This window comes from Pongo abelii, chromosome 16 (genome assembly GCF_028885655.2).
Source record: "Pongo abelii isolate AG06213 chromosome 16, NHGRI_mPonAbe1-v2.0_pri, whole genome shotgun sequence".
NCBI classification, from domain to species: Eukaryota; Metazoa; Chordata; class Mammalia; order Primates; family Hominidae; genus Pongo; species Pongo abelii.
In genome coordinates this window covers 61943385-61969178 of record NC_072001.2, presented here as the reverse complement: position 1 = coordinate 61969178, position 25794 = coordinate 61943385, and the positions used below count along the sequence as shown (strand labels likewise).

The 25794-nt window shown below is 38.9% G+C and overlaps 1 protein-coding gene across 8 annotated transcripts in view; it reads left to right on the top strand.

Moving 5' to 3' along the window:
- Positions 1-25486, top strand: part of SLTM (SAFB like transcription modulator) — a 55931-nt gene extending 30445 nt beyond the window's left edge. For 2 of the 8 annotated variants that reach the window (XM_054531571.2, XM_054531570.2), the window contains 16 exons: positions 3560-3587; positions 5144-5384; positions 5995-6044; positions 7616-7734; positions 10276-10425; positions 10665-10768; positions 10871-11037; positions 11497-11582; positions 11801-11964; positions 14406-14586; positions 15313-15437; positions 16310-16480; positions 17329-17643; positions 17750-17894; positions 21082-21242; positions 24804-25486. In XM_054531571.2, the coding sequence (XP_054387546.1) occupies positions 3560-3587; positions 5144-5384; positions 5995-6044; positions 7616-7734; positions 10276-10425; positions 10665-10768; positions 10871-11037; positions 11497-11582; positions 11801-11964; positions 14406-14586; positions 15313-15437; positions 16310-16480; positions 17329-17643; positions 17750-17894; positions 21082-21242; positions 24804-24912 (2316 nt within the window). In that variant the 3' untranslated portion in view covers positions 24913-25486. Of the gene's footprint in view, positions 1-3559; positions 3588-4915; positions 5385-5994; positions 6045-7615; positions 7735-10275; positions 10426-10664; positions 10769-10870; positions 11038-11496; positions 11583-11800; positions 11965-14405; positions 14587-15312; positions 15438-16309; positions 16481-17328; positions 17644-17749; positions 17895-21081; positions 21243-24803 lie in introns of all 8 variants that reach the window. The other 6 variants (XM_024232393.3, XM_024232389.3, XM_024232391.3 and 3 more) reach the window with 4 other exon arrangements.
- The last annotated feature ends 308 nt before the right edge of the window (positions 25487-25794 follow it).

The window sequence follows — 25794 nt, the reverse complement described above, 5'->3', positions numbered from 1 at the left end:
TAAAAATACAAAAATTAGCTGGGCATAGTGGTATACACCTGTAATCCCAGCTACTTGGGAGGCTGAGGCAGGAGAATCACTTGAACCAGGGAGTCGGAGGGTTCAGTTAGCTGAGATCGCACCACTGCACTCCAGCCTGGGCGACAGAGCGACACTCAGTCTCAGAAAAACAAAACAAAACAAAACAGACAAAAAAATTAGCCGGGTGTGGTGGTGCATACTGGGAAGACTGAGGCATGAGAATCCCTGGAACCCAGGAGGCAGAGGTTTGCAGAGAGCTGAGATCACGCCACTGCACGCCAGCCTGGGCTGATGGAGTGAGACTCTGCCTCAAAAAAACAAAAAAGAGAGAAATTCTTAAAGCACAGTATAATGGACTTAGATAGTGATCGAATTTACATTGCTATCAATTGATGATTTACTTGTTCTGGACTATTTTACTTCTTAGCTTATGGCGGAGCTTTTTAGTATTTTTAGTTTCCTTCATGTTACTTTAGTTGTAAAATAGTCATTCCCTAATTGGCACACTTTAACTTAGTCCAAATATCATTTATTAATAAAATGATTCCATAGAAATTATTGTTGGCCAGGCATGGTGGCTCATGCCTGTAATCCCAGCACTTTGGGAGGCCGAGGCAGGTAGAGCGCCTGGGCTCAGGAGTTCGAGACCAGCCTGGGCAACATGGTGAAACCCTGTCTCTACCAAAAAATACCAAAAAAATTAGCCAGGTGTGGTGGCATACACCTGTGGTTCCAGCTACTCAGGAGGCCGAGTCTGGAGGATCAACTTGAGCCTGGGAGGCAGAGGTTGCAGTGAGCCGAGATCCCATCACTGCACTTCAGCCTGGGTGACAGAGTAAGACCCTGTCTCTCATGCACACACAGGTTTAAAAAATAAAGAGAGAGAGAAAATACTTAAAAAAAGAAATTATTATCCAAATTACTTTTGAGCACATTGTAAAATATTTGACATTTTAAGAAATGCATGCTTTTATATGAATCTAAAATTGTATTATAAATAAGCTGTTTAAAATTCTACGTACATTTCCATTTTTTTCGTCTTTTTTCACTAAGGTTACTCTGTAAAGGCAGCAATGCTCAGTGTTCGCTCTGTACCAGCAGCATTAATTTCACCTGGAACCTTGTTAGAGATGCACATTCTTATTTTTTTTCCATTTTAATCTTTTATTATTATTATACTTTAAGTTTTAGGGTACATGTGCACAACGTGCAGGTTTGTTACATATGTATACATGTGCCATGTTGGTGTGCTGCACCCATTAACTCCTCATTTAGCATTAGGTATATCTCCTAATGCTATCCCTCCCCCATCCCCCTGAGATGCACATTCTTAAGCCTCATTCCAGACCTTCTGAATCAAAATCTGTTTTATTTTAACAAGCCCTCCAGGGGATTCTGATGCATGCTCAAGTTTGAGAACCACTGCTCTAAGGCTTTGTATGTGGTAATTTCACAACAAGCTTCACATCACCTGACATTAAACAGCGTACTTCTGCTTCGTTTTCTAAGCAGAAGTTATTAAAGGCCAGGCACGCTGGCTCACGCCTGTAATCCCAGCACTTTGGGAGGTCAAGGTGGGCGGATCACCTGAGGCCAGGATTTCAAGACCAGCCTGGCCAACATGGTGAAACCCCGTCTCTACTAAAAATACAAAAATTAGGCTGTGTACGGTGGCTCAGCTTGTAATCCGAGCACTTTGGGAGGCTGAGGTGGGTGGATCACGAGGTCAGGAGATCGAGACTGTGCTGGCTAACATGGTGAAACCCCATCTCTACTAAAAACACAAAAATTAACAGGTGTAGTGGCACACGCCTGTAGTCCCAGCTACTTGGGAGGCTGAAGCAGGAGAATTGCTTGAACCCGGGAGGCGGAGGTTGCAATGAGCCAAGATCGCACCACTGCACTCCAGCCTGGGTGATAGAGGGAGACTCTGTCTCAAAAAATAAAAAATTAGCTGGGTGTGGTGGCAGGTGCCTGTATTCCTAGCTCCTTGGGAGGCCAAGGCAAGAGAATTGCTTGAACCCAGGAGGCGGAGGTTGCAGTGAGCCGAGATCATGCCACTGCATTCCAGCCTAGGGGACAGAGCAAAACACTGTTTCAAAAAAAAAAAAAGTTATTAAAACATTTGGTAGGGCACAGTGGCTCGCACCTGTAAATCCTACAACTTTGGGAGGCTGAGGCAGGAGGAACGCTTGAGCCCGGGAGTTCCAGACCAGCCTGGGCAACATAGCAAGACCTCGTCTCCACTTAGAATTAAAAAAAAAAGTTCGCTGGGCATGGTGGCACACATCTGTAGTCCCAGCTACTCAGGAGGCTGTGGCAGGAGGATCACTTGAGCCCAGGGGTTGAGGCTGCAGTGAGCTATATGATTATGCTGCTGCACTCTAGCCTGGACGACAGAGTAAGGAACCTGTTTTTTTAAAAAAAAAAAAAAACAACAATCAAAACATTTCTTAAGCCAAGCCTGGTGGTTTGCATCTGTAATCCCAGCTACTTGGGAGGATAAGGTGGGAGAATCAGCTTGAGGCCAGGAGTTTGAGACCGCCTGAGCATCAACAGCAAGACTCGTCTCTAAAAAACAAAATGATTCTTTAATTTTTTCAGTTATTGAGATTATAATTCATATTACTTTATTCTTTATAGTCTTATATTTGGGAAAATGTTGGTTCTATGTTGGTTTGATTACTTCAGTGATGTTTGCATTATTTGCTTGGTAGAACAAATTAAGCTTCTCCCTTCCCTTTATGACACTTCTGTTTTTAAGCTAGCACATTCTTAATTTTAATTTTAGCCAAACTGTCAAATACTTTAAAATTAAAGTCATGTTTTAAAAATGTGTGGGTTAACTTTTAATTACCTATCACATAAATACCATTTTAAAATTGGCTTTGCCATCAGTATATGTGTGACAACTATGAACTCTTTTTTTTTTTTTTTTTGAGGCAGGGATTTACTCTGTCACCCAGGCTGGAGTGCAGTGGTTGATATGAACTCACTTTTAACACATTAAAAGAATGAATAATTTGAAACTGACCTAGTAACTGTTCTTCTAATGTCTGATATACTTAAAGGGGAGTGTTGTTTGTTTGTTTGGTTTATTACTGTGTATCCAAGCACTTGAAAGTTAGTCTACAGATTATACTTTCTGGTACTGTTTTGAATAGTATATCTTAGCTAAGAGTACCTGTGAACTGAGTGACATAAAACACGTCATCAGGTCAGCCTTCTTATTGACAGCTCTTTGATATGAGGAAGAATTGGATTATATAAACTAATTTTGAATAGTGAAACTAATCCAGTTTGTTATTGATGTACTCATTGATAGATATACCTGTTTTCTAAAATGTACCAAACTTGTGCCACATCTCTCTCGACATGGACTCTGGTTCTGATTGGAATAGCCTATTTATTTGTTAGTGTTAGGTATCCCTAAATAATACTATTAAATTATCCACCAATTTTAACTTGGCTGTGTACTATTACTAAAATCTAGTTTTATGTGAATTCATTTTACATTTGATTATTCTTTGAATTTCAGGATGGTGAGGAAGAAGAAAATGAGAAAGGTATGTTTGATGCTAGAGTTTAAAAATTGCTAAAATTTAGAAAAACAGTAAATTATGTAAAAATAAAGCACTCCTTATTTGAAATCTTATTTTTGAAATTAGTTTATTTTCAAATTTATCTATTTGGTGGATTAAGTTAGCATCTTGATTTTATTTTCCAATTGGTTTTAATTTTCTTTTGAACACTAAAGATATATTGCAACTAAATAGTACATATCAGTTACTGTAGTGAACAATGCTATTTTTTATTTAACCCAATTTTAATTTTATTTTTAAAATAACTTCTGGTATACGGTAAGTTGATTAAATTCTTAAGACTGACACTGCAGTAACTCATATGTGCTTATTGGAGTCCTAGTGCATAACTCACAGTGAATTTTACAACTAGTCCTAAAAATGATGAATGACCAGGAGATTGACTTTGTGTTTGCTGCTTAGAGAAACTTCCATACAGTCGTCTTGACAATTTTAGTTTAGACGAGCTGTCTCATTCAATACAATTACAGGGGCAACAGTAGCAATACATGTGGTCAGTAGGAGGTTATGGAAGAGTCCTTGGACAGAAGTCAAAGGATCCTACTTTGGACTAGAAAGGACATGGAGCAGGGTTAAGCAAGGCAAATAAAAAGCCTAGAAGCAATGATGAAGTGAAGCTACTGACTGAAAATCTCACATGCCCGAAGCCTTTCTGTTTTGGGGGAATGCAAGACATATTTGAAAACGGTAATTGCAGACTGACTGGACAGGATGAAGACTGGAAATAACCAATTTCCTGAACGTCACGGAGCAGGAGCATCTTTGGAGCCTTCTGTACCAGTTTTCCATACGAATCTGGACTACTCAAGCATTGAAGAGTGGAAAAGATGGGGCCCTGAAATACTCTGAAGACTGATTGATATCCTCAGACTGTTACCTGTCAAGAAGTCACCATGGGAGTTCTGAAGGTCACTAGGGTTCAATCCCAGGATAATTCCAGCATCGAACAACAATCTGCACTTTTGTCACTGTCACATGGAGGAACAAAATCTTCCATATGCCATTAACTTATAACCAGAAATGAAGAGCTGGTATCTTCCGGATGGAACCATTTTCTCACTGTTGTTATTTGGTGTTTGTATGTAGAGATCATTTTTTCCATGAAGAATAAGTGATCCTGGGTAAAGGATGGTTTATGTTAGTTAATACCCTTGTGTTTTTTTTTTTTTTTCCTAACCTTCCATCAGTGCTAATAACTGGCTTTATATTTTCTAGGTCCTATTCTAGCTTATGAATATGAAATTGTTTAAACTTCTTGTTTTGCCATATTTATTCCTGTTAAATCCTCTTAGATATAGCAGGTTCTGGTGATGGTACACAAGAAGTATCTAAACCTCTTCCTTCAGAAGGGAGCCTAGCTGAGGCTGATCACACAGCTCATGAAGAGATGGAAGCTCATACGACTGTGAAAGAAGCTGAGGATGACAACATCTCGGTCACAATCCAGGCTGAAGATGCCATCACTCTGGATTTTGATGGTGATGACCTCCTAGAAACAGGTAAAAATGTGAAAATTACAGATTCTGAAGCAAGTAAGCCAAAAGATGGGCAGGACGCCGTCGCACAGAGCCCGGAGAAGGAAAGCAAGGATTATGAGATGAATGCGAACCATAAAGATGGTAAGAAGGAAGACTGCGTGAAGGGTGACCCTGTCGAGAAGGAAGCCAGAGAAAGTTCTAAGAAAGCAGAATCTGGAGACAAAGAAAAGGATACTTTGAAGAAAGGGCCCTCGTCTACTGGGGCCTCTGGTCAAGCAAAGAGGTTTGTTTTTCTATGTCAGTTCTTTACGATACTGAATTCCAGCATTCAATAAGATCACTCTACATTAAGGGGGTGGCTTCAAGAACATGTACAGTAATTAGTGTCTTATGATCCTGCCTATAATATTTTTGACCGTCATAAGTTACTTTTAAAAATTTTCAAGATCTTCATAATAATGCAGTGTGTTCTACTGATTGCATTGTCGAATGTCAGCATATATTTGTTTTTTTGTTGTTTTTTGTTTTTTTTTTTTTCAAATTGACAATTTTTTTGTGTTTTATTTTTTAAAATCCTTGTGATGATGGTTAATGAACAACTATCAGTTCTAAGAACACAAAATGAAGTCAAGTCCCAGTCCTGAAATCTGGAGAAGATGGCCATATTTCCACTGAATAGAATTGTCAGAAAATCTAGATCTTCAGGCATCTTGGGGAAAATCAGTGCAAGAATCCTCAGGGAGTCATTTGTTCAAATAACCTAATCTAGGCCTTTGGAATTGTTAATTTGTATGAATAGCACTAGTTTGAAATATAGTGAATATAAAGCTGTTCTATTTTGGGTTTGTTTTTGTTTTTGTTTTCAATTTTCTTCTGGTGATTTGCCTCTTTAGCTCTTCAAAGGAATCTAAAGACAGCAAGGCATCATCTAAAGATGACAAAGGTAAATAATTTTTTTCCCTATTTATTTCAGTGTTGACATTGCGTATTTTCATTAAAAAGTAGTAGTTGCGCGGTGTTTTCTTTGACATTTAGTTCTTAAAAATTTTATTGACAGACTAGAAACTTGAGATGGTCTTTATGTAAACTGTGGAATTATATAGATTACAGAAAACTGATTGATGCGTTACTGTTTACTTACTTTGTAAACTGCTATTGGGTATGTTAAAAACCCATTAGCTAGGGAACACTTACCTGGTGTGTTCTAAGGGACTGTGTTGAATATTAATAGATACTTTCTTACATTATAATTTCAGAACTATTTTATCTGTTGTTACTCATTTATAACTACTGTATATCACCACAACCTTTTTCCTGTTCTGTCTTTAAATAATACTTGTGTGTATTTGTGGAGTCTAGTGTTCTTTTTTCTTTTTTTAAAATTATTGTAAGTTTCAAAGTGCAATATTTAGTTGCTTTCTGATACTGAGAAATCTCTGGTTATCTCATGCCCATGAGCTATAGTTTCATCTTGTACATGTGCTGTGTTTACTTGAAAAATACTTACTTTCTAGAAAAGGATTTTAAGGGAAAATAAAACATTCAGGTACTGCAAAGCTTTTAAATACCTCCTAAATGTGTAAAGGAGAATTGTATGCATCCTCTATAGTTTATTTTAAATCGTTAGAAATCATAAGGATGTGATTTATGAATTGGTTGGTCTTGCTTAAAAGAATGTGAAATACAGAAATTGTTCCTTTTAATTGCTTGTATACTGTTTCTCTTAAAGTGAGTAAAAATTATTTTCCAAATAAAGTCAAGTGAATGAAAATTTCCCTTTTATTACAGCACATTTGAAGAAAAGGGTGACTGGCTAGGCCTGTATCCTAAGATATGGCCTCTATACGTATGAAGCCATAATTTATGTGTGACATAGTACAGAAATGATTCATGTAATCATTTATCTATTATAAAGGATTTTGAGACCTCTGATCTTAATCTTGTAGTTGTTTTGTTTTAGAAGATTGTTTCTTATTGAATCTAGAGTTATCCAGCTGCATATAATTCCCATTTTGTCTTACTTATTCTCTAATACGGAATGAAGGTGTACCAGTTGGTTCATCTTTGTTATTAACCATATAAATTCTTGAAAAACATAAACCTTGCTCTGACTTTTTTCTTCTTCCATTTCAATTTCTAAGGATCTAAAGCCCACAGCAGTTGTGGCAACTAAACAGTCTGTTCATTCCTAAATGACTGCTTCCTAGTTGTCTCTATTCAGTGCAGTGGTAGACTATAAATTATTAAAACTGAACAGCAAAAGTCCAAGACATGTAATTGATTTTTTTACCCTCTTCAGCTTAGAACTCATACAATAGGAAATGTACATACATTCAGATTTTTTTCCCTCACTAGTTATGTTGTTGGTTTGATTTCAATAATAGTAAACTCACAGGATTTTGATATAGTAACGCATACTATCAAAATTATAGTTTTGAAAGAATGTGGCCCTTATAGTTTTATATAAAGATTCTGATTGAGATACTTAAACATCTGATATTAAATCTATTCTAGGAAGTACAAGTAGTACTAGTGGTAGCAGTGGAAGCTCAACTAAAAATATCTGGGTTAGTGGACTTTCATCTAATACCAAAGCTGCTGATTTGAAGAACCTCTTTGGCAAATATGGAAAGGTACATTCTTTTTACCTTTTTATCCGTCTTTCTAGTGTCTGCATTTGAAATGAGGATTGTATTCTAAATAGTATTACATGAATATCTTCTAATTTATTGTATCTCTTAGGACTGTTAATAGACGTAATTATTGAGTTCTGTGGTAATGGTAGATGAGAGTTGGGGATAAATAGCGTTTCATCATTTAATCTCTCTCTGAGCCTTGGGAATCTTTGTATTCCAAACTTTAAACCTATTTAAGCCAAGGACTAAGTTTATTCATCATGATACTTTGTAGCACGTACCTTGGGATCTAGCATATTGCTGAGCCTGATTTGGACATCTTGAAAATACATTTATATTTAGAGTATTATTAGGCAGTGGGATACGTAATTCATGGGGGGCTGGAGAGAACCAGATATGATCCTTGTTATAGATTTCTAGTCCAGTAATGGACAAAAATGTAAAACTGGCTATATATATAGGCATGAGAATGATTTAAACTTATATAAAGTTATATATAAACATATATCTACATTAAGTTTATATATAAACTTTTTTTTTTCTTTTTGAGACACAGTCTCACTCTGTCACCCAGGCTGGGGTGTAGCAGCGTGATGTGAGCTCACTGCGACCTCTGCCTCCCAAGTTTAAACGATTCTCATGCCTCAGCCTCCCTAGTAACTGGGATTACAGGCATGAGCAACTGCACCAGGCTAATTTTTGTATTTTTAGTAGAGATGAGGTTTTCACTGTGTTGGCCAGGCTGGTCTCAAACTCCTGGCTTCAGGTGATCCACCCGTCTCAGCTTCCCAAAGTGCTGGGGTTACAGGTGTGAGCCATCACACCACGCCTATATATATAAACCTAATCAGAAGTTGTTATAAGTCTTGTGAAGGAAAAGTACATAGGTGTTAAAAAGGGGAGGCTTTCCTGTGGTTAGTTCATCAGGAAAAGTTTCTCTGGCAGTTAAGGGGAGACCTAAAGGAAGAGAAGGAGTAGTCAAAGAATACTCAATTAATAACGAATGCTTTGAATTGTGAGCTGCATCCCTGAGGGCACTCAATACTATCTGCTTACATTATAGTTTTTCATATACATCAAATGGTTAATGTACTCCAATGTAAGCTTTTTGAGGTCAGGGACCTTATTTAGTGTACTTCACGTGCACATGATAGGCTTTCAGATATTGAAATTACTGAATTAGTGACCATTATTGGTAAACAGCCATTAATATTACCAAAACCTGTCCTCTTGATTTTTGGAGGGTTTTTTTCCTGCTTTAATTAGTGAGTTGCCTGAGTGTAAAGGAGGTTCTTGTAGGTGTCAGAAATAGAACACTGAGAATTGTAGTCCCATGATAGGCTGTGTTATATTTTTTTCTTCTATTTTTAATAATGTATTGTTAGAGATGTAAAACAACATTTTAATGTTGCTATTTATTAGTAGTAAAACTATATGAGGATACCATTTATTTGGTAAGAAGACCCGTGGAGTTAAAAATTAAATGGCTGTGGAGCAAATCAGCCTTTCCTAGGGTTGAGGTAAAAGTTGATTTGTTCCAGCCACCCCCACCATAAAACTCCTGATTTTCCTGTTTACCTCTTCCCAGCTTTATGTCTTTACTCCTCTTTGTTCAGCACTGAATTGTTCTCTCTCTTTTCTTCTCACTCATCCATCCCTGCTTTGTCTCTCTTAACTATCCGTTTTACACAATTGCAATTATTTGTCATGTTCATATACATTTTAAAAGCACATAGATTGAAAGTGTTGTCTTTCAAGCTTTAGGGTGTTTTTCAGGGGATGCATTTTTAAGTCTGCTTTTTCATATGTGATTGGTTCTTTCTTTACTCATTATAGAAAAGTGTTAACACTCAATAAAATACTAGAAACTTTCTCTAAAGACATTCAGGGTGGGCCTTTGATAGGGATATTTTGGTTCAAATCCAATTTATTTGCTTTTATTAATTGTGCCATTACTTCATTGATGAGATTGTGTTTTGGCTACTTTGGCTACATATTTGAGGAGAGGAAATAAATATAAAAAGAAGGTTAAATTGCTTTTTGGCACTTTAAATTGTTCCCCTGAATATTTACTAAGATGGGTAACGTAGATGGTGATCACAAGAATATGAAATAGGCTGGGCGCAGTGGCTCATGCCTGTAATCCCAGCACTGTGGGAGGCTGAGGTAGGCCGATCACCTGAGGTCAGGCGTTTTGAGACCAGCCTGGCCAACATGGCAAAACCCTGTCTACTAAAAATACAAAAATTAGCAGGGCATGGTGGTGCATGCTTGTAATGCCAGCTACTTGAGAGGCTGAGGGAGGGGAATTGCTTGAACCCAGAAGGCAGAGGTTGCACTGAGCCGAGATCACACCACTGCACTCCAGCCTGGGTGACAGAGTGTGACTCCATCTCAAAAAAATAAATAAATAAATATGAGACAGAATAAGATACACCCTGAATTAATATATAGTTTCGGTTGTGAAGTTTCATGTATTTAGAAGTCTGTGTACTTGGAACGTTCTAAAACTCTCTAAAGTACAGTCTTATTTTATAGGTTCTGAGTGCAAAAGTAGTTACAAATGCTCGAAGTCCTGGGGCAAAATGCTATGGCATTGTAACTATGTCTTCAAGCACAGAGGTGTCCAGGTGTATTGCACATCTTCATCGCACTGAGCTGCATGGACAGCTGATTTCTGTTGAAAAAGTAAGCTTGCCTAACTGTTTATCAAAGCAAGTCTAATTTGATGGCTAGTTCTCAACTCATAGCTGTTAACAGTAGCAGGGAGTAGAATTTGCAATTATTTTTAATTTTTATGTATTTGTAGTTTTTACTCTCCTTATATTTTTCCTATCTTTTCCAAATTTTCTGCCATTAGCACACTTTTTATAATCACAAAAATGTAACCATATGTACAAATTGTTTTTCTGGTTCGAACCTTTCAGGTAAAAGGTGATCCCTCTAAGAAAGAAATGAAGAAAGAAAATGATGAAAAGAGTAGTTCAAGAAGTTCTGGAGATAAAAAAAATACGAGTGATAGAAGTAGCAAGTAAGGATTTATTTTTATTTATTTATTTTGATAAGCAGATAGACTTTTTTGGTACATTATGAAGTACTCATTCTGTTTTTTTGTCTGGGGCGGTATGGTCAGGACACAAGCCTCTGTCAAAAAAGAAGAGAAAAGATCGTCTGAGAAATCTGAAAAAAAAGAAAGCAAGGATACTAAGAAAATAGAAGGTAAAGATGAGAAGAATGATAATGGAGCAAGTGGCCAAACATCAGAATCGATTAAAAAAAGTGAAGAAAAGAAGCGAATAAGTATGCTATACATCTTTTCAATCCCTTTCTAATGCATTCTACTACTTAATTTTTACAGTGGAAGGGAAAATCTGAAATTCTAATCCAGAGATGTAAGCTTTGTTGTTAGGTGTCATTGTGGTAGGAAAGGAGGTCTAGTAGGAGTAATTGTCTTCTTTTCTACTCTGGGGAAACAAACAAATGTGTTCTTCCAGCTAAGCTCCTTTGCTATTCTGGGCTGACTTAAAATCGTCATTGATTAGTACTATTGAATTAGGATCTTTTGGTATCACTGAAAGTATTTATGTTAGCAGACTGAACTGTTTAAAAAACGCTTTGCATTGAAGTTCTTGTAGAATAAGTAGGTTTTTTATTTCATGTATTGGTGTGTGACTATCAGAATTTAGCATTTTTACATACATATTTTCTTTTTCAATGAAAAATTTTAGACATTTGTTTTATAGAATTTTTTTCCCTTAGGTTCCAAGAGTCCAGGACATATGGTAATATTAGACCAAACTAAAGGAGATCATTGTAGACCATCAAGAAGAGGAAGATATGAGAAAGTAAGTCTCTGATCAGGATGGTTGTATACTACTTCAGCTGTTTACAGAAGAAGATAATTCTGTTTTTCCGTAACCATCTTTGCGTACTTGCATGCTAGCAAACCCAAGAAAAAGGAAATGTTACTAGTCATTTGAACTTTTTAAATGACTTGCTAAACTTGAAAAATAAAGCCCCAAAATATTTTAATTTCTAGTGTTCTTCTAATTTTTTTCCATAGATTCATGGAAGAAGTAAGGAAAAGGAGAGAGCTAGTCTAGATAAAAAAAGAGATAAAGACTACAGAAGGAAAGAGATCTTGCCTTTTGAAAAGATGAAGGAACAAAGGTTGAGAGAACATTTAGTTCGTTTTGAAAGGCTGCGACGAGCAATGGAACTTCGAAGGTAGGAAGAGAGTCTGTTTTATACCTGTCTTTAAATATAGGTAAAATTTAATACTAGTTGTAAGCCAGATTTCTGGAAATTGTATTCCCACAGAAAACTGTTTGCCACCTTAAAGAAGTTACGGTAGCACCTAATGATTTTTTAAGTTTGCATAGCACTTTACAATTTACAAAGTGCTTTTCCATCTGTTATCTCCAACTCAACAGTTCTGTAAGGCTAGTTATGCCCATTATACAATTGAAAAAAATGGAGGCCCAGAGAGGCTAAATGACTCTTCCAATGCCCACATGGCTAACAAGTGGCAGAGTCGGGACTCAGACCCAAGTCTTCTGACTCCAAGTCCAATGCTCTTTCCTCAACACCAAAGCTGCTGCCATAAAAAACATGACTTTAAAGGAAAAATTTGAGATAAGATAGTTTCAAAGTAGCTATAGTGTTCAAATACTGTAATCTGAAATTTTAACAAATTTAGCAAAAATTTATTGTTTGCATTAGTGCCTAAGAGAAGGAAGATTTGCCCTGTGAGCCTAATGGTATTCAGATTATATCCCAAAGCAAGCATTCTCTTTAAAACAAACAGAAAATATAAACAAAGCAAGATGTTTCCATTTTTAGTGGCCATATCTCAACAGTTTGCCATGAGTGTCAGTTTACTTTTGTATATCAATTTTTGGATGCCACTTAAAATAGTCTTGTGGGTGTGTTTTATAGCATATTATTTCAAATGTTAAGCTATCTTGTCCAGGGGTTACTTATCATGGGATTTCATCCAGTCATTCACGAGAGTGTTAGGAACTACCAGAGATACTTTTAGCAACTTAGATTATTCTGTACAATAATTGACACACAACTTTACTAAAAGGAAGTAATCCTTGTAGCACATAGAACCCATTTTCTCTTTTTTAAGATGAAGTCCAAATGTGCCTAGCTTCCCGTGTATTTAGTTGACAACAGATTGAGAGGAGAGTGGGATTGAGGAGCAACTAGACCAGTGATTGTCAAACCCTATGTGACCAAAGTCCCTTTTATGTTAAAAAAAAGTTGCAATGCCTTTACTCTCCTGAAATGAAATTGATGCATAACATACTTAACCTATACTGTTTCCAAAAAAAAATGTAATGGCTTAACTATAATATAAAGGAGAAATAAAAGTAATTTATAATTAAAATATGTATTCCAGATATGAAGGTTTAGGCATGACTTCATGAAGTAGTCAGATGTTTGCATCCCTATGTAGACCCACTGAGAATGAGACAGCTTCAAATACAGACTGACATTGTATGTCAGTTAATATGTTGTATTGGTTAGTAAATACCAGAAGTAGTGTTGACATTATGACATGATTTCTGAAATGGTGAGCAACTCTTGGTAAAAGTCTCAAGAAAGTATAATTTTCCTTCTATTTATATGGAGTGCATTATTGGAAATTCTAGATTATATAAATCATATCAAAGCAAACAAACAGTATTTATTAAAAATGGGGTTGAGTTCTAGACTCACATGTTATTTTTGCTTAAGGTGTTTGGTTGTTTTTAATGGTGTGAATGTCCGTTGTGGCATCTGAAAGGTATGAGAGGTGTTGGATGGTTCTTGTTGTGTACGACTATCCTCACTATTCCATGCATCAATAAGATACTTAGATTCCTTCATCCTCATACACTAAACACTAGTATCTGCCCCATGGTCATTGTGATAATTAAAAATATCCCATTGATTTCTGTAGAAATAGTACTGACCCATTGAGAACCACTGGGTTGCTAGAGAAAGACATGCTGATGATAGACAGAAAAGGATGCTGACTACCTTACAGTAAGAAAATAACATTAAAAGTCTAATACAATAACAAATCAGTTCAGTGAACAATTGAACTACCTCTGACTCAGAAAAGCATGTTACCTGGAGCCATCTATTATAGGATAGTAAACATCCCAAAATAGCCCTTAAGGACACCATTTTGTTATATGTAGTATTTGCTATTATTGATGTTCATTGTTATGATCCCAAATCATCAAAGTAAAGTATGTACTTGTTTAAGGAGATACAATAGAATATATAATAGGCATTAGAGCTTCTTCCGTCAAAAACAAGTATTGGAAGTTGTAGTTTTGTAAATTTATATATGCAGATTACATTCTTCTAAAATGTCAATTAATTAATGGACTATTATAGTGATTTTTATTTAAACAGGAATCATCTAAGAGGCAACTACTCTATATTATAAAATTTAGCTGCTCAGTTGACAGTCTTATTTATAAATAAGTGAAAATATTGGGATCTGTTTAAAGTTTTACTTTGAATTCTCTTTCCAATTACATTAAAACTACTTAGATTGAGTTGAAATTTAAAATTGCCAACCTCAAGGAAAAATTCAAATTCAAAGCTATTCTCTTTCACACAGTGCTAGCATAATTTAAGTATTTCTAAATACTGATTTTTGGTAGACGAAGAGAGATTGCAGAGAGAGAGCGTCGAGAGCGAGAACGCATTAGAATAATTCGTGAACGGGAAGAACGGGAACGCTTACAGAGAGAGAGAGAGCGCCTAGAAATTGAAAGGCAAAAACTAGAGAGAGAGAGAATGGAACGCGAACGCTTGGAAAGGGAACGCATTCGTATTGAACAGGTGCAGTCAGAAAATCTTTTCATCTTAAATAACTCACCTTTTTCAGACTCTGTGATTTTAGCCCTAAAACTTGCTTTACTTGTTGTAAAGCGTCTATAGAATGAGTTTAGCTAATGAGCTTTTAAGTGTCCCTGAAAGATAACAGTGAATTAGGTACTAGTTAAAAATACAATTAGTAGTGACTTTGTTCTAGATAACTGGTAATAATTCTAGCTCTGCAATATCATGGCAGCCTAATAGTCTGAGCATAGGACTATGAGTCCAGAGTAGTTGTAATCCAGGCTCTGTCACTATCCCAGTCTTAGAAAATAATAACGATTTCCTTACATATTATAGTGGGAATGATTTCCCAAGGCTGGAAGGAAATAATGCCTCTCTTTGCAGAATTGCACCTCAGGGTTTTAAGGCACTTAGTCTCCATGCATATTAAGAATGCTATTTCTAATTCCCTTTAAGTGCTTTTGTTTTACTCGAACGATTAAACTAAACTTGACCTTCCCAAATACTTGCCAACTTTTACCACCCAGTCCTTGTTATTTTTAATGTTGCAGAACAATAGCTACAGCCTAGATTATTGAAATCAAATTTAGGTGTCATAGGTTTGTGTTTTGCCTGGTCTTTGCTTATGATGGTTTGTTAGCGACAGGATTAAAACAAGGTTGCATGTATACTTATCTTATGTTTTCATTTTGCCTTGGTTGGTTCTTCCTTCTGTGTTGTCTGAAGGAACGTCGTAAGGAAGCTGAACGGATTGCTCGAGAAAGAGAGGAACTCAGAAGGCAACAACAGCAGCTTCGTTATGAACAAGAAAAAAGGAATTCCTTGAAACGCCCACGTGATGTAGATCATAGGTAGTTACTCGTTTTATTCCTTAACAGTTAACCTTGCTGTTTTATTCCCTTTAGGCTAAGACTAGAGAGTTAGAAAGTACAGGCTCCCATCACTGGAATAAAAGTCATGATCAACAGGGATGGGAAGGATTACAGTACTGGGGTAGACGCAGTGCACTGGCAAGTGGGAACAGTCTGTGTTTCTTTCCCTGTCTACCTTTCTGATGCCAAATGTTTTTCATTATGACTGGAAATACATTGTCGTAGTAGGCTTCAATAATAATTGAACAGATTTTGAACATTCTTAAAAAGGTAGTGCAGATAGTATAGAAATGGAAGTCATAAACTTGAGATTGAAAGATTCTATTGTGTGTTTGGATTCATACTTCATATAGATTTAAAAATATAAGTATGCCCATTTAATTTTCTTAACATAAATTCTATGAAACTGAGTTGATTGTGTAGAGAAATAGGTGGAATGAATGAACTGTGCTTCTGACTTACCACTGTAACGTTTCCAAAGTTAAGGATAACTGAAGAGGTTGTGAACTGCTGGTTAGAATTTTATTATAAAGTGGTTTCAAGTATTTTATTTGTCTTTTCCATTTAATGGTATCATTTCTCCTGAATGCTAAATGTCTTTTCCATTTAATGGAAAAGACAGGCAGTTTTTCAACTATTTTCTCTCCTGTTAAATTCCTCTCACACTATTTGACTTTATGTAATTCAACAATTAAGTCTTGTGCTAGTTTGTACTCCTGATGTGTTATGTCTTGAGTTTATTAGCCCTGTTATGTCCACAGTTCTAACATGTGGTATGTATGACTCCAAGTAAATGTCATTTGATTACTGTAGAACTAATTTATGTAAATGAGCAAATATTTCTCTTCAAGGCGAGATGATCCTTACTGGAGCGAGAATAAAAAGTTGTCTCTAGATACAGATGCACGATTTGGCCATGGATCCGACTACTCTCGCCAACAGAACAGATTTAATGACTTTGATCACCGAGAGAGGGGCAGGTTTCCTGAGAGTTCAGCAGTACAGTCTTCATCTTTTGAAAGGTAGATATGTTGAAAATTGTTATATTTATTTTATAAGCCTTGCTAGTGATAACTCTGTTTCTCCTAAAATCTTAACTAGAAGTACCAGGTCAGCACTGAATGCTCAGAACAAATTACATGGTTTTTGTTTCTGTTAATGGGAATGTGATTCAGTATTCCAAATTAATTAACTAGAACACCATTAAGTAGGTTGGCTTTATCTTCTTATCTTTATTTTATTTTATTTTATTTTTTGAGACAGGGTCTCATTCTGTCTCCCAGGCTAGAACGCAGTAGTGCAATCTTGGCATACTGTAACCTCTGCGTCCTGGGTTCAAACGATTCTTGTGCCTCAGCCACCCAAGTAGCTGAGATTACAGACATGCACCACCACCATGCCCGGCTAATTTTTGTATTTTTAGTAGAGACAGGGTTTCGCCATGTTGGCCAGGCTGGTCTAGCACTTCTGACCTGAAGTGATTCACCCACCTCAGCCTTCCAAAGTGCTGAGATTACAGGCCTGAGCCACCACGCCCAGCCTCTTCTTATCTTTAAAACTGTGGAAGCACCGATTGCTTTGGATGTGCCTCAACTGTTAAGAACAGTAAAACATTCTTCAGCTTGGTAGTGACTTTTGAGTGTTTGGTATCATTTCTCCTGAACGCTAAAAAAACCAACCTTTAGGCTAGACACTTAGTTCAGTTTAAAAGAAAATGAAGTGTAATAATCAATAACTAGCTTTTTTCCATGGCTTTGCCTTAAGTTCATTTTTTGGTTTCATTATTGTAGGTTATGCAGACAAAGTTAAGAAGAATTAAGCACTCAAGTAAGCACTTCTTGGACCTATATTCTTTGTTTCTAATCAATAGGCGGGATCGCTTTGTTGGTCAAAGTGAGGGGAAAAAAGCACGACCTACTGCACGAAGGGAAGATCCAAGCTTCGAAAGATATCCCAAAAATTTCAGTGACTCCAGAAGAAATGAGCCTCCACCACCAAGAAATGAACTTAGAGAATCAGACAGGCGAGAAGTACGAGGGGAGCGAGACGAAAGGAGAACGGTGATTATTCATGACAGGCCTGATATCACTCATCCTAGACATCCTCGAGAGGCAGGGCCCAATCCTTCCAGACCCACCAGCTGGAAAAGTGAAGGAAGCATGTCCACTGACAAACGGGAAACAAGGTAGCTGTGTACTTCATAATGCTTTCCTAGTGGTCTCATGCGTTGGGATTAAAAAAAATTAGGATTACAGTTTTGATCATGTATGTTTTTATGTTTTGTTTAACAGAGTCGAAAGGCCAGAACGATCTGGGAGAGAAGTATCAGGGCACAGTGTGAGAGGCGCTCCCCCTGGGAATCGTAGCAGCGCTTCGGGGTACGGGAGCAGAGAGGGAGACAGAGGAGTCATCACAGACCGAGGAGGTGGATCACAGGTAAGTGCTGCGGGAGGCTTGCCGCGAGCCTGCACACATACATTTAGAGGATTCATGAGCTACTCTGCATATACAGTAGCATTTTGATGTGGCTTACATTAGCTAGATTGAAATGATTGAGAGGCATTAATTTTTTATTTTTATTTTTAAAATCTGAATTTTTCTCATACTTTACTGTCAGTAGTTGACCATCAGTAGTCCAAAGAGTTAAGGTACTAGCCTTGAAATACTTACTCCATTTTGATTAAACTTCCCAGTGAAATTTAAGAATTGTTAATTTCGTAAGTGAGCCTATCTAATGATAACTTTGGTTTTATTTCTTTTTAAGAAACTGAAGCTTTCAAACTGGATCTGAAATCTTTGGCCCCTACTTGTGTTTCCTTTTCAATAAAGTATTCTTGACCAGGCATAGTGGCTCATGCCAACACTTTGGGAGGTAATCCCAACACTGTGGGAGGCCGAGGTGGGCAGATTGCCTGAGCTCAGGAGTTTCAGACTAGCCTGGGCAACGTGGCGAAACCCCATCTCTACTAAAAATACAAAAATTAGCTGGGCGTGGTGGTGGGCGCCTGTAATCCCAGCTACTCTAGAGGCTGAGGCAGGAGAATCACTTGAGCCCAAGAGTTGGAGGTTGCAATGAGCCAAGATGGCGCCACTGCACTCCAGCCTGGGCTACAGAGACAGACCCTGTCTGGAAAAAAAAATATATATATATATGTACACACACACACACACACACACACACACACACACACATTATTCTTTTTCTTCTCCTGCTTCATTCAAGTAGCTTAAAGTGTAAAATTGAAATAGAACTTTTGTCTATTTTTTGTCTTCTTATACAATCCTAAAGGTAGATGAGTGTAATGTTACATATTTTTAAATTTTTAGTCTTGTGACACTTCATTGACTTGAATATTTTGTAAGTTAATGAGCTGGACAGAGGAAAGTGTCTTCATCTTTGAGAGACTGAAATGAACAAAAACCTTTTGCCTCATTTAAAAGTATTCTTCTACTGATGAAATACTGGCATGTGGGTTGATAGTAGCACGGTTAGGACATACTTTCATAAATTATATACCAAAAAGAATTGTGCAGTGTGTGTGTCTCCATTATATGCTGGTGTTTGTTTTGTATTTTAATACACATTTGTGTGTGTGTGTGTGTGTGTTTTTGAGATGGAGTCTCACTCTGTCAAACAGGCTGACATGCAGTGGCGCGATCTCGGCTCACTGCAACCTCCGCCTCCCAGGTTCAAGCGATTCTCCTTCCTCAGCTTCCCAAGTAGCTGGGACTACAGATGTGCACCACCATGCCTGGCTAATTTTTGTATTTTTAGTAGAGGCGGGGTTTCACATTGTTGGTCAGGCTGGTTTCAAACTTCCGACCACCCACTTCTGTCTCCCAAAGTGCTGGAATTACAAGCATGAACCATGACGCCCACCCCCTAAACACAATTTTTAAGACTGAGTCTGTAATCCAGATAAGTCTGCCTTGTTTATAGTAAAATTTAATTTTAAGAAAGAATCAAAGACTAGCCCTCCGCATTCAGAGGTCCTTTTAGAAAATGTGTCCTGAGGAGGAGATCTTGTATCCTCCCTTGAAAATTTTCTCTTTCATAATGTTAGTCTGTAAATTGTTCTGCCAGTATTATATCTAAGCCTCTCTGTGGGTACCTTCTGCTTTCTTTCCTGTAAGCTAAGTATCACAATGCTTGCTTTCTCTTTCCGTAGATCCCTAGTTCTACAGTTTCTGTTTCTTTGTGTTCGCTACTGTTTTCCATAGTTATGGATGTAGCACCTTGTAAGTGCCATAGCACTAAGTAGTACAATGTAAAATAAGTTGACAACTCCTGTTTTCTCTGCCGTTTGCATGTTGTCCTGATAGGCTGATCATAGGCCCCGCCGTGGCTTGTCTTAAGGTTTTGATCTCTGGCTGTGCCTTCTTACAGTCAATATAAGATCCAAGTATTTGAAATAATCAAGGGTCAAAAAGCCCTTGGGTGCTAGAAAATATAGAAATAGAAATTAATGGCCAGGCCTGGTGGCTCATGGCTGTAATCCTAGCACTTTTGGAGGCCAAGGTGGGAGGATTACTTGAGGCCAGGGGTTCGAGACGAGCTTGGACAATATAGTGAGACCCCATCTCCACAGGAAAATTAAAATTAAAGCTGGGCATGGTGGTGTGCATCCTGTAGCCCCAGCTAGGCAGGAGGCTGAAGCAGAAGGATTCCTTGAGCCCAGGAGTTCAAAGTTGCAGTGAGTTATGGTAGCAACACTGTACTCCAACCTGGGCAACAGTGTGATCATGTCTCCAAAAAAAAATTATTTTTAAAAAAAGGAATTGGCCAGGTGTGGTGGCTCACACCTGTAATCCCAGCACTTTGGGAGGCCGAGGTGGGCGGATCACGAAGTCAAGAGATCAAGACCATCCTGGCCAACATGGTGAAACCCCGTCTCTACTAAAAATACAAAAATTAGCTGGGCGTGCTGGTGCATACCTGTAGTCCCAGCTACTTGGGAGGCCGAGGCAGAAGAATCGCTTGAACCCGGGGGGTGGAGGTTGCAGTGAGCTGAGATCGCGCCCCACTGCATTCCAGCCTGGCAACAGAGCGAGACTCCGTCTCAAAAAACAAAACAACAACAACAAAAGTATTGAATCATTTCCTCCATACCCTTCCCTGAGGCCTGAGTAGCTTTTCACTACAAAATAGATATAAACTCTTTTCATATGCTGTTGCACTACTCATCCTTTTATCTTCTCAGACAGCTTATTAATTTGCTTCTAACATTAAAAGCACACCAATATAAGTTGGTATGAGACCGAGACTGAGGGTATTGTGACTTCTCCTTTTTTTTTTTTTTTTTTTTTTTTGAGATGGGGTTTCACTCTTGTTGCCCAAGATGGAGTGCAATGGCACAATCCCAGCTCACTGCAACCTCTGCCTCCTGGGTTCAAGTGATTCTCCTGCCCCAGCCTCCTGAGTAGCTGGGATTATAGGTGTGGGGCACCATGGCTGGCTAATTTTTTGTATTTTTAGTAGAAACGGGGTTGCACCATGTTAGCCAGGCTGGTCTCGAACTCCTGACCTCAGGTGATCTGCCTGCCTCAGCCTCCCAAAGTGCTGGGATTACAGGTATGAGCCACTGCGCCTGGCCAAGTGACTTTTCATATGCTGTTCTTTTAGCACTATCCTGAGGAGCGACATGTGGTTGAACGCCATGGACGGGACACCAGCGGACCAAGGAAAGAGTGGCATGGTCCACCCTCTCAAGGGCCTAGCTATCATGATACGAGGCGAATGGGTGATGGCCGGGCAGGAGCAGGCATGATAACCCAACATTCAAGGTAAATAACTAACCAGTTTAGACTTTTTCTGCCAGCACACAACCAACACTTTATCCTTTCCATAAAAGTCATTATAGTTTCTGAGAGACTGAATTGCAACTAGTGAAAACCCTAGGTCTGCCCGAACATTTCCCTGTATCAACTCGTAGTCTCCAAAAGAGTGTTTGCAGAACAGCTGATATTAATGTGTTAGTTTGTATTCTTCCTTGTAAATGAATTCAGTGATGTTCTGGCAAGTTGATCTAGATATGGGTATGTATGTATGGCAGGATCCAGTAAACAATGAATCCTTTTGTTTTGATTTGTTTTTTGTTTTTTGAGATGGAGTCTCACTCTGTCGCCCATGCTGGAGTGCAGTGGTGAGATCTTGGCTCACTGCAACCTCTGTCTCCCGGGTTCAAGCAATTCTCTCATCTCAGCCTCCCAAGTAGCTGGGATTACAGGCATGCGCCACCATGCCCAGCTAATTTTTATATTTTTAGTAGAGACGGGGTGTCACCATGTTGCCCAGGCAGGTCTCGAACTCCTGACCTCAGGGGCCCCGCCTGCCTCGGCCTCCCAAAGTGCTGAGATTACAGGCGGGAGCCACTGCACTCAGCCTAGATAATGAATCTTAACCTCACATTGGAACCATCGTCTTGTTCCCTAGTTAGCATTCCTCAGATTCTTAGGAAGAAAATACTGAAAGTGTGTTCTGTTTCCTCCCTTTTAAAATAACTCTTGGCAAAGCTTTTAGACATTTAACACAAAACCTGTTCATACGTTAAGAGGCGAGCTTTACTTTCTCTTCCCACTGAGGTCGGATGTGGCCCTTCAGCCAGCAGGTCTTCAGCTTCCCCATCTCTTTCATGTCCTCCTTTCTTTCCCATTCCTCTTTCTTAGGAGAGTTATTGGCTTGACTCAGTGACCCAGGTCACTACTATTCCATGGTCACTTCTACCATCAGACTTCAGTAAGTGTGCTACTTCTGCCTGCACAAACTCAACGTTCATTGTATCTGGTTTGTAAAGGTCACCGATGACTTTTCTCTTGATAAATATAGATTCTTTTATTTTCATGGTTGTCAGACTCCTTGGTGGTTAAACACTGTTTCACACGGTCACTTATCTTTATTTTGGGGGAGTCTGTTTTCTAGGGCACCATCATTTTCTTTCTGCCCTTGTGACTGCCTTTGCAAGCTCCTTCCCATGGCTAAGCTTTAGACACTGCTGTTTCCTTTCAGCTTCATGTTGCCACTGCCATGTAAGTGCTTTGCTGTTTCCATGAATTCAAGGTCACAGTCAAACTCATTCTTCTCCTTTTTCAAACCTTTGTGTCCCTTTTGTTGCCTCCAGTTTCTTTTAATTTGATAGTGCCACCATCCATTTCATTCACCCTGACTGGAAATACGGGGCTTGTCCTTACCTTTCTTCATTCCTAGCATAAATTTCTAAGTGTGGTTCTTTTTTTTTTTTTTTTGAGATGGAGTCTTGCTCTGTCCAGGCTGGAGTGTAGTGGTGCAGTCTCGGCTCGCTGCAACCTCTGCCTCCCAGGTTCAAGCGAATAGCTGGGAATACAGGCGTGCACGACCATGCCCAGCTAATTTTTGTATTTTTAGCAGATGGGGTTTCACCATGTTGGCCAGGCTAGTCTCAAACTCCTGACCCTGTGATCTGCCCACCTTGGCCTTCTAAAGTGCTAGGATTACAGGCATGAGCCACTGCGCCCGGCTGTGTGGCTCTATTTTTTTTTAAATGTTTCTCAGGCTGGGCGCAGTGGCTCATGCCTGTAATCCCAGTACTTTGGGAAGCCAAGGTAGGTGGATCACTTGAACTGAGGAGTTCGAGACCAGCCTGGGCAACATGGCAAAACCCTGTCTCTACAAAAAAAAGTTTATCATAGCTATCTCTTATTCCTCATTTTAGCTTCTATCTGATCTTCCCAAATTATTATTTTTGTGTTCCATTACCCTATTTGTAAATTGAACTGTTGAAACTCCCATTTTGTTATACCATTTATTACTCTAAAACCACAAGCAGCTGCTCCAGGTCACAGGATTGAGCCCAGGTTCCTCAGCCTGGCCCTTATAATCTAGTTTTATTCTGCCTGAACCATTTCACTGTAGATTTTTTTTTTTCCCAAGACGAAGTCTCTGTCCCCCAAGCTGGAGTGCAGTGGCACTATCTCAGTTCACTGCAGCCTCCGCCTCCTGGGTTCAAGTGATTCTCCTTCCTCGGCCTCCCAAGTAACTGGGACAACAGGCGTATGCCACCACGTTTGGCTGATTTTTTGTATTTTTAGTAGAGATGGAGGTCTCACTTTGTTGGCCAGGCTGGTCTCAAACTCCTGTTCCTCAGGTGATCCTCCAGCTTCAGCCTCCCGAAGTGCTGGTATTATAGGCGTGAACCACCACACCCAGCCTTCACTGTAGATTTTTATCTCCTGGTTTGTTAAAGTTTTTTCTTTTTTGAGATGGAGTCTCGCTCTGTCACTCAGGCTGGGGTGCAGTGGCATGATCTCAGCTCACTGCAACCTCTGCCTCCCAGGTTCAAGCAATTCTCCTTGATCCGCCCGCCTCGGCCTCCCAAAATGCTGGGATTACAGGCGTGAGCCACTGCACCCGGCCTGTTAAAGGTTTTTTGTCAGGGGAGGGGGGTCTGCTTTTTTGTGTTACTAACATCTGCTCTGTTGCATTACACATAAAGATTCCAGAAATATTTCTTAAATGACTTCTATAATTTAGTTCACAAGCTTTAGCAAACAACAGAATCACCTGGAGGGCTTGTTAAAACACAGGTTGGCCAGGCGTGGTGGCTCCTGCCTGTAATTTCAGTACTTTGGGAGGCCAAGGCTGGCAGATCTTTTGAGCCCAGGAGTTCAAGACCAGCCTGGCCAACATGGCACAACCCTGTCTCTATGAAAAATAAAAAAATTAGCTGAGCACAGCGGCACTTGCCTGTAGTCCCAGCTACTCTGGTGGCTGGCTGAAGTGGGAGAATCACCTGAGCCCAGGAAGTCAAGGCTGCTGCAGTGAGCCATGAATGTGCCACTGCACTCCAGCCTCGGTGAAGTGAGTGAGGCCCTGTCTAAAAATATATATATTTAAAAGAACAAACAAAGAAAAGCACAGGTTGCTGGGAGTCCCACCCTCAGAGTTTCTTTCTCATTGGTCTGAGATGGGGGTGAGAATTTGCATTTCTAACAGGCACCCAGCTGGTGCTGCTGCTGCTGGTTTGGTGTCCATACTTAAGAGATCTGCTGCTGTAGTCAACGTGCAGATCCGCAACTGGCTTCTGAAGTAATGGGGCTTCAAAGTGAGATTGCCCAAGTTCAAATCTCTGCTCCACCATTTTATTAGCTCTGTGACCTTGGAAGAGTTCCTCAACCTCCAGATCTGTTTCTTCACCAGTAAAGTGGGGTTAGCAATGGTTCAGACCTCATGGGACTGTTGAAAAGAGTAAAAGATTTATTTTGGATAAGGTACCAAGAACAGTGCCTGGCAAATGGTAAGTGCTGTGTAAGTATTTGCAGTGATGATTTGTTCTTTGTTCTCTGACGTTTTTTTCTTTTAAACCTTTTCAGTAACGCATCCCCAATTAATAGAATTGTACAAATCAGCGGCAATTCCATGCCAAGAGGAAGTGGCTCCGGATTTAAGCCATTTAAGGGTGGACCTCCACGACGATTCTGAAAATGAGCTCTCTGCCAAGGTTTTAAGATAATTTATTGAAATCTCCTGTAAACTTTACTTGACTACTTATGAAGAGGACCTCTGACTTGCTTGAGAGTTCTGTCAGACTTTTCTTTTTAAAAATTTAACATGATTGCTTTTCTCAATTTTGGAGAAGATGTTTAAATAGTTCTGTTGTAACTTTTAATAGTTTTGTGTATCATTCAACTTTTTTTCTTGCAGCACCGAGACACATTTGAAAAGATGGAATTGAAGTCATTTTGTTTAACGCTGTGTGAATATAAAGAGTAGTTTGCAGCTGTGTGGTAGTGGTTTAATTTGCAGCCTTAGCTCTGTGGTGTCTGGCTCTAGAGTTACTTCTTTTTACCAAGCATTTTCAGCCTCCATTTTGAAGGCTGTCTACGCTTAAGAAGTCTTAGCTGTCTAATTTTTAGAGAATAAGATTGTTCATTGCATTTCTGAGTATTATGTAACCTATTTTTGCAGAAGGTACTGTTACATTAAGTGCATCTGTGTATCCTGGTTTAAAAAAATGTAATCTTTTTTGAAATAAACCTTCATATTCTGTATAGTTGCTAAAGTGTTGAGAACCTTTTTAATTGTAAAATGAGAACCGATTTTCAGTTTAGTGTAGCAGCACACTTGTTCAGGTTTGCATGGTATGAAACCAAATAGATTCATGAAACCTTGGCCATGAGGTTTGTTTCACAAGGTTCTTAGACCGAGTTGTGCAGGTAAGTGCACTTTTAGGTAATCTGCACTGTTTGATGGATAAATTCCATCTCTGGGAATTGTGTGGGTATTAATGTTTCCATATTCCCAACTATGTTGAGAAGTGGAAAAAAACCCAGGTTCTAGATGGGTGAATCAGTTGGGTTTTGT